Here is a 14,695-nt window from a genome sequence, read left to right on the forward strand (position 1 = left end):
ATGGGTTTCTGACCATGGGACTGGAGGGTGGGATGAGGAGAGCTAATTCCACTTTCAAATAATCCTTCCAGGGAAAAAGCAGCAGAAATGCAGCTGAAAATCTCAGGGGGTCGTTTTTTAGGTGGTCCCTTTTACTGTAAAACACCAATGGGTGCCAATAAAATATTTTATTGTACAGTCTCAAGGGTCTAGAGCAAAAAAAAAAAAAAAAGGCATCCTTTGACAATCAGCCCGTCACAGAGGGCTTTGTGGTTTGCTTGTTTTTTGGCAAGAAAATCTTCCATTTCAGCAGAAAACTTTAAAAATCCACCCTTTAAGCTCGCTGCAAACAGCCCAGCAGAGCCAGCCTGTTCCTTGGGTCTGCAGCGGGTCGGGGCCATGCTTTTGGGAGCTGTGCCCAACGCAACCCCTGCTGAGCCAGCCAGGTTAATCCCCTCAAACCCAGCACCACCACCACGGACACTCATGATTAGCAGCACCAGAGCAGGGCAGACCCCAATTGCTCTGCCCATCTGCAAGCCCAAAACATGCAGGAAACACCCTTCCAACACTACCATGACACTAAAAACAGCACAAACCCACTGGGCGGCTGACAGCAGCCACCTCCTGCCTCTAATCCCGAACTTCAGTGGGTGAATTTGCATGAAAAGGTGTTAGAGCCGTTGGCAGTGCGTTTACCTCTGCCAGCAAATTCATTGGACTGGCTAAAAACAAACCACGGGAAGGTAACGGTGCTGCAGTGGTGGAGCTCGGGCTGTGCACGGTTACACCAGCTGCAGAGCCAGTCCCACGAAACTGCCTCTGCAACTGGAACATGTAAGAGAGATGAGGACAAATCACTGTGTTCTCCGGGAAGCAGCACTTTTTGGTCCAAAGGCATAAAGCCACATACATGTTAATCAAAGAAAAGGGGTTAGGTGAAATACGGATACCTGGGTTTTGATTGGTTTTGGATAGAAGCCCGTTTAGCTTTTGTTTGGCTGAAAAATATCCAGTCTGCAATAGTACTAAAACTCGATGCCTCCAAGGACTTGTTCCTGCTGCAGAAATCCTGCTGCATTGCCAAAGGAGCCTGCAGGAGCATTATCATTACAGAGAAATTCTACATCGACGCTTGCAGATCAGAAATGGCTTTCCCAAAAAAATAAATAAAAAAATTTAAAAAAAAAAAAGGCTTTTGTGAGCAAATGCTGATGAAAGTGAACGCCTATTCCAGGAGGCTGGAGCCGATCTCTCCAAGCACTCAGAGCAAGCCAGCCCTGGGGCTGAGCTCCAGCCTGTGCTTGACAGCAAGAGCTCTGCTTTGTCCTGTAGGCTGGAAAACCACCTCCTGGGGCAGATATACCCTGCATGGCATTGCAGCGAGCCAGCCAGGGATGCACACCTCTCCTGGAGCAGCAGGACCTCTCCTGGAGCAGCAAAACCTCTCCGAGAAACGTCTCCTCCTGCCGTGAGCACCTTGCAAAGGCTGCACCCAAGCCATGGAGAACATCTCACCTGGGTAGCACCGGGTGGAAGGGAAAATGATGCTCCTGGTCTCATCCTGAGCTCTCAGCACCACTCACCTGCTCAATCTCTGGTTGGAGGGGGCTGTAGAGAGCCCTGGTCTCCACATGCTCCGGCACCAGCCCTTGCTTCCGCAGCGCGTACAGGGCGAGTCGCTCCTCCACCGGCCCCAGGTGGGGGTTGACGGGTTTGCCATCCTCTGCAACAGATCAGAGCAAGAGCAGGGTCACGCCACGCCACGGGCAGGGTGCTGAGCAACCCAGGGGGGCTCTGCAAGGGTTGCTGCTCCAGGGGAAGCACCAGGAGCAAGCAGGAGCCCCACTGACCTCGCTGCAGCCAGGAGCGAGCAGGAGAAGGGCACAGGGCAACGTGGTCCCAGGGGGACACGTGGGCAAACCATTGCTCTGTGGGACAGGGACCTGCAAAGGGGCTCACACAATCCCACCCCAGCCACAGCAAGCCCCAGAACAGTGAAACATTGTGAGCTGAAGCACATGGAAAGGGGAATCTGGGGGTTGATCCAGCTTGAAGTGCTTCTAAGGGCTTGGGATGCCCGAAATTACAGCAGCTGGGGCTAGCAGCCTTCCAGCCCACGCTGCTGCCCTGCTGCTCAATCCCATCCTCAGCAGAGGTTTGTCCAAGGGGCACTGAAACAGGCTGCCCAGGGACGTGGTGGGGTCCCATCCTGGAGGTATTTCAGAGATGTGTGGACGTGGTGCTTAGGAAGATGGGTTAGTGGTGGACTTGGTAGTGTTAAGGCATGGTTGGACTCGAGGATCTCATGCGTCTTTGCCAACCTAAACCTAAGATTCGGTGATTTTATGATTTAAAATCAGCCAGGAGCTTTGGCTGGGCGGAGAGGAGCGCAGTGGCAGAGCTCCCTGTGGGGTCCTGCTCCTTTTCTGCTGTTTTTTTTTTTTTTTTTTTTTTTTATCTGTGATTCTGTGATTTTCTGCTGGGTTCAGGGAGGAAGACAGAGATGAGAGGAAGCTGAGGCCAACACAGGCACCGCCAGCACAGCTCCAACACCCATCCTGGTCCCCAAACCCACCTCCACATCCTCATCCCACTCCGCACCAGCCCCTAATCCCTCCGCAAACACACTGCTGGACAAGGCCAATTAGCAATGGACATTTTTGTCCTCTCCACCCCTCAATTCAGGACCCTCATCCCACCAAACGTTGCTGTGCAGGACTCGCCCCGGCGCACGGCTGCCTCGCCGTGCACCTTCGAGGACCTTTGAAATGAAACGTGCTCCATAAATATTATTACAGCTCTGCAACTTTCAGGTGATATATCCCAGCTCCTTTCTTGGCAATGTCTTGAAGTGGTTAACTTCAGACATATGGGCCATTTCCCAAGCAGTGGAAACCTGGCGGGTGTGCGTGCGTGTGTGTGTGCGCGCGCACAGGAAAAAGAAAAAGCCCCTCTCAGAAAACAACAAATGTGGGGGTTATGGAATAATGGTCCGGGTGCAGTGCTTGTAAAACCCATGCTCTCGTGTTTAATAGCTTCACTTTATACCGCCAGGTTCAGATCTGACATTGCTCTGCGCACACAGCTGGTTTCCAGATCTCCTTGAGGTCAAGCATCAGACTTTGTTCTGTTTTTTGAACTGATTGCCATTAAAGCAGAGGAAGGTGAAAGGCAGAGGCTGGGAGAGGGGGGAAGCCCCCGCTCGGTTTAACACCTCTCCAGCCCTGGCTGAAAACCTTTCGCATAACAAGAGGCTGGGAAGGAGCTGTGGCTTCCCCACTCCTCCTCCCAAGGCGAGTATCACAAATTTGTGCCCCAAGTCCCCAGAGCACAGGCGGGCAGCAGCCCTGGGCTGCTCCTGTCCCTGTAGTGGCCTTCATTAGCCAAACTGCTGCTCCTGGGCCCCGTGGTCTGGGGTTTCACCTCCTCCCTGAGCCCAACACCCATTTCCAGGCTTTAAAGCAAGGTTTCCTCTAAAAGGCAAGCTCCTGCCCCCAAGGATGCCATCAAGGGGGGCAGGAAACTTCAGGTGTGAGTGGTGTTTGGGGAGAGGGTTGTGCAAACGAAAAAATGCCTCCCTACCTCCCCGTGACAGTTCCTCCTTGCTGGCTGATCCCACCTTTCCAGCTACAGCACACCTCGCTCGGGTTGTGCTGGCACTTGTGCGTATGATCTTGTCTCCCTCTAGTGCCCCCAGCCCCAAAACGCAGAGATGTGAGGTCCTGGAAGCCAGGCTGCAGCCTCTCAGGCTGTGCTGGGCTTTGCTGCTCCCAGCCTGCATGGCTTTGGTTTGCTTTGAGCAGCAAGGGAAGGAGGAATCCGTGCTCAAAGTACCGGGTTTGGGTTCAACTCACACAGAAAGGAGCTGGGCAAGAAAGCCCCCGTGATGTGTTCATGGCCTCCAGCTCCAACCCTTGCTCTGGGTAACGGGAAGCTACCCGCAGCCCCGAAGCAGCCCCTTACCCAGTTCGGAGAGGATGTACTCCTGCTCCCTGAAGATGACCCGGTCGGACTTGTAGATGGGAGCCTTGTAGTTGTGCTGCAGGGAGAAGAGGTGAAGCAGCTGGGAAGGACGGAGTTGGTCTCGCCACTGGTTGGGTCCCGAACTGAAACGGGAGGGAAAACAGCATGGGATAAAACAATATCCAGCCTCAATAAGGGGCCACAGCAGCGTTACACCAGAGGGTTGTGCTGAGGAAGGTGCAGCCAGCTCCGACCCCGTGCTCACCTTGGCCTGTTGGTGAATGGGGCTGCGTGTCCCACACCCTGCTCAGCCCCAGCTCACAGGGTTGGGGTGCCCCCATAGCCCCCAGACCCACTGCACCACCCTGCAGCTGGTCCCGTGCATGGGCAGTGCCCTCACTGTGGTGTGCCCAAGAGGTGTCAGGGATGTAGCAGATCTCTCCAAGGAGATTCATGTTATTTGAAGCTGCTGGAGGAGAGCCAAGGCTTGGGGGAAGTGCATAAACTGGGGGGGCTTCTCCAGCAGGAACCTGTCCCTCGAGACAGATCTCTGCAGTGAAATATGGCAGCAGCCAGGTCCCCTAGGACAGCAGACCCGTGGTTAGGGCTGGGCTGAGGCATTGCCATGGTCCCAAGGACCCCCTCAGCACTGCAAAGCCTCAGCAGCTACAGAGACCCAATCCTACAGAGATACCTACACACAGTAGGTTTGGGGAAGCCCGCAGCGAGCCCCGTATTTTGACAGGAAGCGGTTCTCCAGGTCTATGACGGTCTCCCCAATCTTCTCATCCTTCGACAGGAGGTCGTAGTCATAGAGCGTGATCTTCAGGTCCTTCTCCAGGGGCAGGGTGCAGCTCAGCTCGAACATCCTGCGCAAACAAGAGATGCCCGTGAGATGGAGATGTGCCATCTTTGCCATGCTGGGACAGTACTAGAGGCTGATGGCTGATTTTGAAGGTCTTTTCCAACCTAGATGATCCTGTGGTTCTGTTGGTGCTGTGCTGTGCTGGCTTAGCTCACGGACATGCCACCAAGTAAGCACGCTCTGGGTTTCCCGTTGCATGTGGCTGAATTACCCTTGAGCAAATTTTGGCCCTGTTTAGTTTCCCCACCTGCTAATTGGAAGTGACAGCAGCCACTGCAGTACCCAGGGTAAAAAAGCAGGCATTGAGAGACGGGAATCCTCGTTGCCATGGGGTGGGAAAGGGGAAGAAATGACAGCTTTGGAAAAGCAACTGCCCTTTGAGCCCGAAGAGCAGACATCTAAAATAGGAGGCTAAGCTTGTGGTCAGCATGAGACTGACCCCCCAAAACCTCCTTGTCCTCCCTGCCAGTGCCATGCACCCGGATTTTGTGCTGTCCCCTCTGTCATCACTAGAGCAAACCTTCCTCGACCTCTTCAAACAAAGGGTGGTAAGACACAAAGCACCGAGACCTTCCCAAAACACAACACCCTGATCCAGACAAAGCTTGTGCTCATGGACATTAGAGATGTGGAAGGTGGGATGGAGGGTGAGCAGGACAGTCTGGGTCTGACCCAGCGCCACCAGGAATCCCTCCACCTGCTGCCAAAACACCATCAATTCAGGGGCAAAACTCGATGCCCGTTTCCACCAGCAGCACCCACCCCGCAGCAGCTTTTAAGGAGGGGAAGTGAGTGATTATGCCACCAATTAAGAGCGCGGGAGGAACTGGGGTCAGCAGAAAGTAATTAGCTAAAGCTGGCGGGCAGCCAGCAGCCCGGGGAAAAGCTCGTGAAACGGGAGGTTTAATAGCCCGCCAGCAGCCAGGACCTGGGTTTTACGTCTTGCTTTAAAGACGGGGTGGGAGGCGCAGCGCGCTGTCTAGACGGCCGCTGGCCGGGAGCCAGGTTTGGCAGAGGGGGCCTGCCCCAGAAGCAGAGCTCCCTGCAGACCTGGGCTCCCTCGTGCTCCATGGGGAGAGCCCCCTTTGCCCCACAAGAAAGGCAGAGCTTTGGCAGAAGAGGAGGAAGCAGCTTGTCGAATCCACGCGGTGTTCCCCACCAGTGTCACCCTTGCCATCCTTACCCCTTCTGCACCAACCTTGCACGTGGGGTATCTCCTTCTGCATCTTGTTTTTTTGGGAAGCTGTCCCAGCACTGACAGCCTGAGCTGGCAAGAGGCCCCAAGAAAACCAGCAGGACTTCACACGCTTTAGGGCTTGACCCTTATTTGTCCTGGAGCACAAAACCCTACATCTAGCCCCAGCTTGCCAAGGAGACCCAACCTTGATCAGCACGTGGAGGCTGAGCACCGGGCTTTCCTCTGCCTCCCTCTGCTTTGCCTCACCACCATGATGCTTTCCAGCCCTGAGGAATACCCTTTTCTGAAGACAACCTTACCTTTTTTTCCTTTTATCCCAACTTTGTGGCCCTACGGTTAGGCAAACAACTCAACCAGCCAACATCAATTTTATAAATACATTTTTCAAGGCACATGATTGGAGGTGTCCCGTGTCACAGCACAGTCATACAGACCTCCATGCACCATCTCTTTTCTTCAGACGTTTCACTGAAGTGCCTAAATGAGGAACAGCTTTGCCCCAAACTCTCTCTGCTATCAGTGGGAAGAGGCAGAAGCCTCCACAGGGGGATCTCAGGTCTAAAAAACCCTCTTGATGTCACCTCCACTGGTGCCAGAGCAGACCCAGTCCATGCTTCATAGTTCAGAAGACCCAAAGAGAAGATGAATGTGAGCCATGAGGGGTAGGACAGTGACCAAGCCAAGGTCAGACCCACTTCAGCAAGGCTGAGAGGGCACCAAGGGAAGAGAAAGCTCTGTCTAACCCACCTCGATTCCCTCAAAATGCCATAAAAATCCCAGGGAATCCAGACTTAACTCAAACCAAAACTTACTTTCCGAAGACAGGCTCCAGCGTACAGGGGAGGTAATTTTCTTGGTCGTTTATGGATTTCTTTCCCACTGAAATCTTCACATAGGGATCACACTGAAGATGGGCATAAAAATAAATGCAGAAGTCATTGCACAGCGATAGTGGGATGGGATGGGATGGGATGGGATGGGATGGGATGGGATGGGATGGGATGGGATGGGATGGGATGGGATGGGATGGGGTAGGGTACCGTAGGGTAGGGCAGGCTGAAATATATCAGAACAGTTCAGTTTGGTTCATTTTGGTTGGACAGGACCTACAGAGACCACGAGCCCAACACCTGAGCACCTCAGGGCTACCCAGGAGCCGAGGTGCGTTCCTGAGGGCATCGTCCCAGCGCCTGGGCACTGCGGGCATGGGGCATCCACCACCCCACCAGGAGGCCACTGCGGGTGTTTGCCCACCCTCGGGGAGAAGAAATGTTCCCTCTGCACTTCCTCGGTGTCCCTTCCACACTGAGGGCCAACAGCCACACACAGCACCAGGGTGAGGGAGCTGAATGTGACATGATGTGATGCACTGCAATTCCATTTCAGGGGTGACCAAAGGACCAGTTAGCAGTGTGGGACAAGTGTCCAGATCCTTCTGAGGCCCACGGGGTGGAAAAGGAATGAAATAGCATGAAATGAGCTATTTTTAGGCTTGTTTCATGGACTGGGCTTGCTCGGATTCCTCAGGACGTTCCCATTCACCCATCTGAGTCACCTTCTCTGAACCTCAGGGTTCCCCTGAGGTCACCATTATTTTTTTTAACGTTGGGGTCAACTCAAAAATAGATTTACGAATGCAAGAGACCAAAATGTCAAAGGAAAAACATTTTGTTTCATTAAAAATGTGGCTCAAAATGTGTTGGTTTTTTTCCAATATGATGCAATAACTTTAAAAAATAAAATAGAATGGAGGCATACTTTAACATAAAGCCTCATTGTGCATCTCAAAATATATCAAAATTATATTATATTTTTATTTTTTGTAAGTTTTCTTAGCTTCTCGCTCATAACTAACATGATTCAGGGAAAAAGACATAAATCTGAAAAGTGGTTAAATTGACCCGAGTCATCATTTCCTCCGGGGTAAAAAAAAAAAAAAAATCACCTAAAACTTTTCACCTAGGTTGAATCCAACACCTAGAGGGACCCAGCATCTTACTCGGATAACATCAAAAACAAACAAACAAAAATTAACTGGGAAAAACTTTGGTGATTTATGCTGCCTTGAGAAAACACCCAGTCCAAGCTCCTTACCAGTTTTCTCTGACTTGGGGATTAATTAAGAAGAGAAGGATGTCCCTGGGGGAGGTCAGCAGCATGAGCACGGACTGGGCTTTCCTTTGGTCTGCCCTCGACTGGGACGAGCTTCAGGAGACACCAGAGCACAGGGAGAAAGGCTGTGGGCCAAGCCAGGATTGGCTTCGGTTTTCAGTGTAAAAAAAGCATTTTTTCTGCTCCTTGTTTTTCATTCTCAGGAGTCTCTTATGGGAGATTTCTAAGAAATTGAAAACCCTCAGTTCAAGGCCATTTTCAAAAACCGGGCAGATTAAAAAGTAATTTGGAGTTGTTCGTGTCAAAATATTTCCTACTTTTTTCTGTTTTTAAAAAAATCTCTATTTTGCAGCAGAGCAAAGAGAGTTAAGAAAGACTTTTCCCTAAGGGATTTTTTTTTTTTTCAAACTGAAACAAGATGAACATTTCTTTTTGAACCGACACGATTTTCTTGTTGCACTGAATTTTTCTTTCAGACTGGCAAAGCTCTGCAGAGAGCAGTCATGTGAGAGACCTAATTTTGTTTCCTTTGGCACCGAGGTACAAGAAAAAAAAAAAAAAAAAGAGAGAGAGAAAGAAAAAAAAAAATAATTTAGCTATTTCAGCTAGCCCTACTGAAAAATCCCTCGGGATGGAGGATGAGGGGATGGCTCCTGGGACTCCCAGATGTAGCAGTGGAGGCAGGACGAAGGCGAATGTTTTCCCCTTGTTGCTGTCAATGTGTCGACGTCGTTCCTAAATTTTAGGACGAGCCACCCCGTAACCCATCAGCCTACCTTCCCGTTGGAGTCCTTGGGCTGGAGGCCGAAGGCTCGGACGATGTAGACCCGGACGAGGCACTCCTGGGGCCCTCTGGCCGGCAGCTGGTGGAACTGCCGAGGTGGCGCCGGCACCCGTGGGTCGTCGGGCAGGGGGTAAATTCGGAACGAGCCCTGCAAGGAGACAGGGGCTCAGCCACACTGGGACGGGCCTCGTGCTCGTGGACACTCATGCGGACACTACGAGCACAGAGCAGGGCCTGCCGGGCTCTTAACAGAACAGGGAGACAGAAGCAAGGAGGAAAACTGCCTGCAATGCTCGTCCCGTGCTTGAGCATTGATGCAAACCCTGTCATAAATCTGTGCAGAGCCCCAGTAGCCTGCTTGCCCTCTATCTCTTCTGCTTCACTGTTGTTTGAGCCATTGAAAAGGTGTTTGGGAGCCTTGCTGCCCCCAAATCACTCCCCAGAAGGGTGCTGAGGCTTTCACTTTAAGGTCCCTTGGACAGGCAGCAGCATCCTCAGCGAGGGGTGGGAAGGGGAGGGAGAAAATGGGAAAATTTGCAAGTGTTTTATTCACCAGAGCTGATTTTTTTTCTAAAGAAGTGGCAGGAATCGGTCTCTGGGTACTGTCTGGGGGAAGGAAGTGGTGGGTAAGAAGGGGAATTCTGAAAAAGCAGCTAAAGAAAATAAATCCTTCTCCTGAAAGCAGGCTAAGGGCTGCTCCAAGTGTGTTAGGAAGAGCAGTTTCCCTCGCTCCCCTGCACTGGATGAATACCCTCACAGACAGAGCTCTTAGCACCCGGCCACGTGTGGAAGGGGCTGTCACACCTTGAACTCCCCCACGACCGAGGGGTCATCACTGGAATCCTGCGAGCGCCCACGGTACAGCCTGAAGGTGTGGCAGAAGTCGGAGAGATGCTCGAAGTCCTCCACGTTCTCCAGCTCCGTCTCGTAGACCTGGGGAAGGAGAAAGGAGAATCAGAGGGCGAGGGTAGGGACTGCTCCCGGGCAGAGCTGGGGCAAAACGGAGCCGAGCTTCTCCATCTGGAGGAAATGCCACCCCCAGGGCAGGTGAGGAGCAGACCTTTGGGAACTCTGTAAAAGTTACAGCACATCAGAGAGGACCCAGAGTGTGCCCAGGTCTCCCAGAGCATCTTTCATCCACCAGAGGGCTCCTCGCTGGGAGCATTTTCCTTACAAGCAGGCAATGTTTTCCCCACTTCAGTCCTGCTTGGGCTCCTGTGTTACTTCTGGCACCTCTCGTAACAGGCACCTAAATCTCCCCTTTTCTTAGCAGTCTCTGGCTCTCCTTGTTCTTCCCAAAGACCTTCCAGGGTGGCAACTCCCCATCTCCTCCGCCACTTAGTAAAGTGACAATAACTTAAAGGCTGCGAAGTGGAAAGTTACCAGACAGTAGTTTGCAAAGAAAATCAAGTTTTCAGAACAGAATAAAACAGCTACTTTTGAAAACAAAATTACCTGCTCTCTGGGGAAAATTATTTTATTTTTTTTCTTGGAAGAAAGAAAGCCTTAAACTCTCTAAATAAATAATTAACGCCCCAAAGCTAGTGGAAAAACATCACGGCCAGTTCCCATCCAGTGAGCCAGGGCCAGCCAAGGCCGCTTACCTTCAGCGTGTCGAAGCCCTTCTCCAAGTAGGAACCACATTTTTCCCTCTCTCCCGTGGAAGCGTAGAATTTGCTCCACCAGTCGATGAATTCTTCCTCCTGGCAGCCAGGGATACCAAAGTCACACACCTCCACGAGCAAACCCCAGTGACAACCAGTGCCAGCGGCACCATCCAGCTCCCCACCCAAGCAGACCCCATCCCCACCTGTACAAAAAAAAATGAATGTATAAATGCCACTTCCACTTAAAATAATGGTCATCAGGTGCTGTACATCTCCCAGGAAGAACATAACCCTCTTCTCATTGATACTACAAACAGAAATAAGCAGAACTTATACAACCCATGGACACGATGCTGCTAAGGTGCATTTGCCTCATCTGCTGTGCAAATTGGATTTCAGCTCTGGGGATGCTGCTCCGAAAAGAAAGCCGGCTGCCGGCTTCAGAAAACGTATACCTTTTATAAGAGCACCATTGCTGAAATTTAAAGCAAGCGAAGATGAAGGGGCTTTGCCTGTGATTCATGAAACATTCCTGAAAAATAATGATGTCTTATTTTAGAAGTCCACAAAATTCCATCACACTGACCTAATGGAGGAATCATAATAGAGGTTTATTGGATTTATATTTGAAGCCAGCAGTGCAGACTCTAAATTGCTGTCTTGAATAGACATTGTTTTTAATAGAAATATTACATAAATTAACTCTGAGGCCTCGTCTGCCTCCTTTTTCTTCTTCTTTTTTATTTTTTTTTTAATGTTGCCTTTCATCGCTTCCCCTGTTTTATTGTTTAAAAAGCTACACTCTGACCATCGCGGCTTTATTACGGCATTCCACAGGTACCGGGTTACAAAGAAAGCACTTAAACTAATCTGACGACTTACCCATGGTATCTTCTGCAGCCCCAAGACAAAGAATTTGGTTAGATATTTTTTGCTGATTTCCACTGATGTTAAAAAAGCGAAAAAAAGAAAAAAAAAAAAAAAAGAGGCAAGGGGAGCAGCTGGAATGTTAATAGCAAAGGACATTATTTCATTTGCCTTCAAATGGAAAAGCCAGCGTGCAAGCAACTGATTCAGGGATTTCATTTAGCCAGCAGCATCCCTGGTGGTTTTGTCCTGCAGGATGCTCCAAGAGCTGTGCCTGAGCCTGGGTGGGACCTCGAGGACCCCACATGCCCTCACCAAGCCTTGTGGGGATCCCCTGGGGCTTCAGCAGGGCACAGCCCAGGGGCGAGCATCGCTGCTGGCCATATTTCACACCAAGTGACCAAAGCCTACAGTTTCGGCTGGGAAAGAAGCTCATTCAGCCGTGGTGAGCTGCAGTCATGCTTCCCAGATTTGCTTTCTCCCCATCACGATCCATCCTCTCTTCCCCCACCTGCTGCCCCCACAGGGACCAGCCTAATGTGAGCTGCACCCCGAGTGCCCTGAGCCTGGTGGCAGGGTGGTGACCCTTCTCCATTCAGCGCAGGGACAAAAGAAATCCCCTTCGGGCTCCAAAGTGCCCAGCTTCGGCATTTGCTGCTAAAATGGGGAAGTTGTTTTATAACCCAGGAGCAGTGGAAGAGGAATCGTGGCCGTTTCATCAGGAGAGAGCCTGAGCGGGGCCGTCCCTGCAGTCTCCCAGCAGCTCCGTGAGCATTTAGGGCAGCAGAGAGCCCCTTCCAGCAAGGCATCCCTGCAGGCAGGATTGGCTTATGGGCAAAGGCACGGCCGTTTCCAAAAATAAAGACAGTTGGATTCCAAAAAAAAATATATATATAAAAATACCTTTAAAACCAGAACTTCACCAGCATGCTGCAACTTCCCTCTTAAGCATTTCTGGAATTGTGGCTTGGACACAGCAGCATCACTCAGACACATGCTTAACTTCAACCGAGTGTGCAAATCCCTCTGAAGTCAACAAGGCTCTTCAGACACAGCCTGAAGGGCTTTCTGGATCAGGCCTTGGGTTCAGCAGAGCCAGCAGCAGTCCCCTCCAGAGGATACAACGGGGTTTAAGCTGTGCCGGATCTCCGTGTAGGACTTTTACCCGGGGGCTAAGCACTTTGCTATTGAGGGCATTAAAATCCTTCCTTCCTCCAGACCCCGACATGCAGACCTGTGTCCTCCCGGCAGCTGCCGGGATGTTTTCCATCTCATTTTGTTCCATACGGGGGCAAGGCACTGGCTGTGACCTCGTTTTTGTCAGGGGGCTGAGCCAGCACCGTTCTCTCCCCCAGTGCTGGGTTCCCTCGTCCTGCAAGCCCAGGCACCAGCTGCATCCCCAGATGGGGACAGGAGGATGTTGGGGCTGTCCAACACAACCCAGCTCCCACAAAGCTCACTGGAAAGGACATTTTGGTCCAGAGCAAAAGGAGCTGTGGGAACCTGAGAGCTTGTGTAAGGGTCCTGGTGAAACTCAGCCACCTCGCAGGTAGGGAAACTGAGGCACAGCCAGGCAGCAAAGCCAGGAGCAGAGCAGGCATGGGATAACTGAAATCCTAATAGTCATTTTTGCTCTTCTAACGATTACACAGTCTCTAATGATTACACAGGCTTCCCCGTGGGAATACAGCTAATCACAGCACTAAGAAATATTGCCTCTAAAGAAGCTAAGCCACTGCCTCGGTCTCCAGCGCACTCACACCTCACATCTGGGAGGCAGATTTCCTGCTGTGAGTAAGCTCCACAGATGGGATGAGAAGATCCCTGCAGAAACAGCTCGGGCATTTATGGATGCACCTCCAAAAAAGCTGTCTGCTACCCTGCTTTTGCAGGAGATGACACCCTGCATTTCGGCCTCGGAGAGCATCCCATTAGTGCTCCTCATCCGCTCCAGTGCGCTCAGGCAGGGCACCGAGGCACCAAAACACCAAGCACCTCCCCGTGCCCTCGGCCTCTGACCTGTTCCCCAGGAGGGACCTGGTTTTGGGATACCCTGGGGTTCTCCTGCTCCTTCCAGCTGGTCGCTCCCACCTGCTGCAGCGCTGGAGGGAGGAAAGCACACGCAGCCACACCAGGAGGCTGCAAGATGACTTGGCACATCCTTCGGTTAACCCTTACGGTGTGAACTCTCAGATGGAAAAAGGGAAATGACCCATTTCTCGCTGTGTCACCTTTCCGTTTTCTTTTTTTTCTTTTTTTTCACCTGCTGTTAATTTTGCTCAGAAGTGGGCGAAACTGTCTTCGGCGTGAGTTTTTTGTGTGGTTTTTGTTGCTGTTGTTTCCTAGCCTGTTCAAATCCAAAGGAGCAAGCACCTGGGGCTGGGCAAGGACAGGACCAACCTTCCCGACCAGACCCCATGTGCTGCACCGGGGATGTGGCAGTGCCAGGGATGTCCCCGGAGCGTGGACAGAAGGCCAGGAGAGAGAAGGACACCCAGAGCACTCCAGGGGCAAGGCTGTGCTGCAGCACGGGCTATTGGCACCCATTTTCAGCTGGAGACATCCAACACCCAGAGCCCTTCCAACTAACAGTAACAGGATAAGCCATAAAATATGTGCTCTGATTTGGAACTAGCAAACACAGCAAATAACCAATTATTCCAAATAGTTTACAGACTCTGACTTCTTTCTTTTTTTTTTTCTTTTCTTTTTATTTTTTTTTTTGGCTTGGGTTAGCCTCGCTAACTTGCCATTTGATGGGTTATTTGTATTTCTTACAACCCAGGCACCGCAAGCCAAACTAACGGCACGAGGAACCCACAGAAAGCACCTCGTGGCGCTTCGTGAGGGAGCGGGGAGGCTCCTTGCTGCAGCTCAGCCACGTCCGAGGGCTCCTTGTGAGCTCCTCTCCTCTGGGAATGGTCGTGAAGTGCCCAAATCCTGCACAGTGAGGCTGGAGGGGGGACCTTTGGCCAGACCATCGCGCCGCTGGGAAGGCAGGAGCTGCACGGGCATCAGCCCGAGGGATGCGCACGGTCCTACAAAGGGTGCTCCACACCTCTCCTGCACACCAGGACCCCCAGCTCCCACCTCCTGCCACCCACACTCACCCACCCAGCTCATTTGTGCTGCTCAGAAGGAGCACCAGGACAGCCCAAGGAGCAGCTGAGAGGTACCCGGGGCACAAAGTCCCGCAGAGCCCCGCTGGCAGAACGAGGGTTTCTGGATAAAATGAACCCACAAAAATCCGAATATGTTTCGGGTTAATTAGCACGGGCAAGCAAATTAAACCATGCAAACGGCAGCGTTTGAACAGC

At 51.6% G+C, this 14,695-nt stretch overlaps 1 protein-coding gene across 7 annotated transcripts in view; it reads right to left on the minus strand.

Annotated features, from left to right (window-relative positions):
- DYSF (dysferlin) overlaps positions 1 to 14,695 on the minus strand; it is an 84,225-nt gene that overhangs the window by 25,404 nt on the left and 44,126 nt on the right. For all 7 annotated transcript variants that reach the window (XM_084286209.1, XM_084286205.1, XM_084286210.1 and 4 more), the window contains 7 exons: positions 10,509 to 10,607; positions 9,709 to 9,837; positions 8,897 to 9,052; positions 6,821 to 6,912; positions 4,644 to 4,814; positions 3,946 to 4,088; positions 1,566 to 1,705 (listed from right to left, as the gene is read on the minus strand). In XM_084286209.1, coding sequence (XP_084142335.1) covers positions 1,566 to 1,705; positions 3,946 to 4,088; positions 4,644 to 4,814; positions 6,821 to 6,912; positions 8,897 to 9,052; positions 9,709 to 9,837; positions 10,509 to 10,607 — 930 coding nt within the window. The remainder of the gene's footprint in view (positions 1 to 1,565; positions 1,706 to 3,945; positions 4,089 to 4,643; positions 4,815 to 6,820; positions 6,913 to 8,896; positions 9,053 to 9,708; positions 9,838 to 10,508; positions 10,608 to 14,695) is intronic.

This window comes from Netta rufina, assembly GCF_964035555.1.
Source record: "Netta rufina genome assembly, chromosome: 4".
In the NCBI taxonomy this organism is placed as follows: Eukaryota; Metazoa; Chordata; class Aves; order Anseriformes; family Anatidae; genus Netta; species Netta rufina.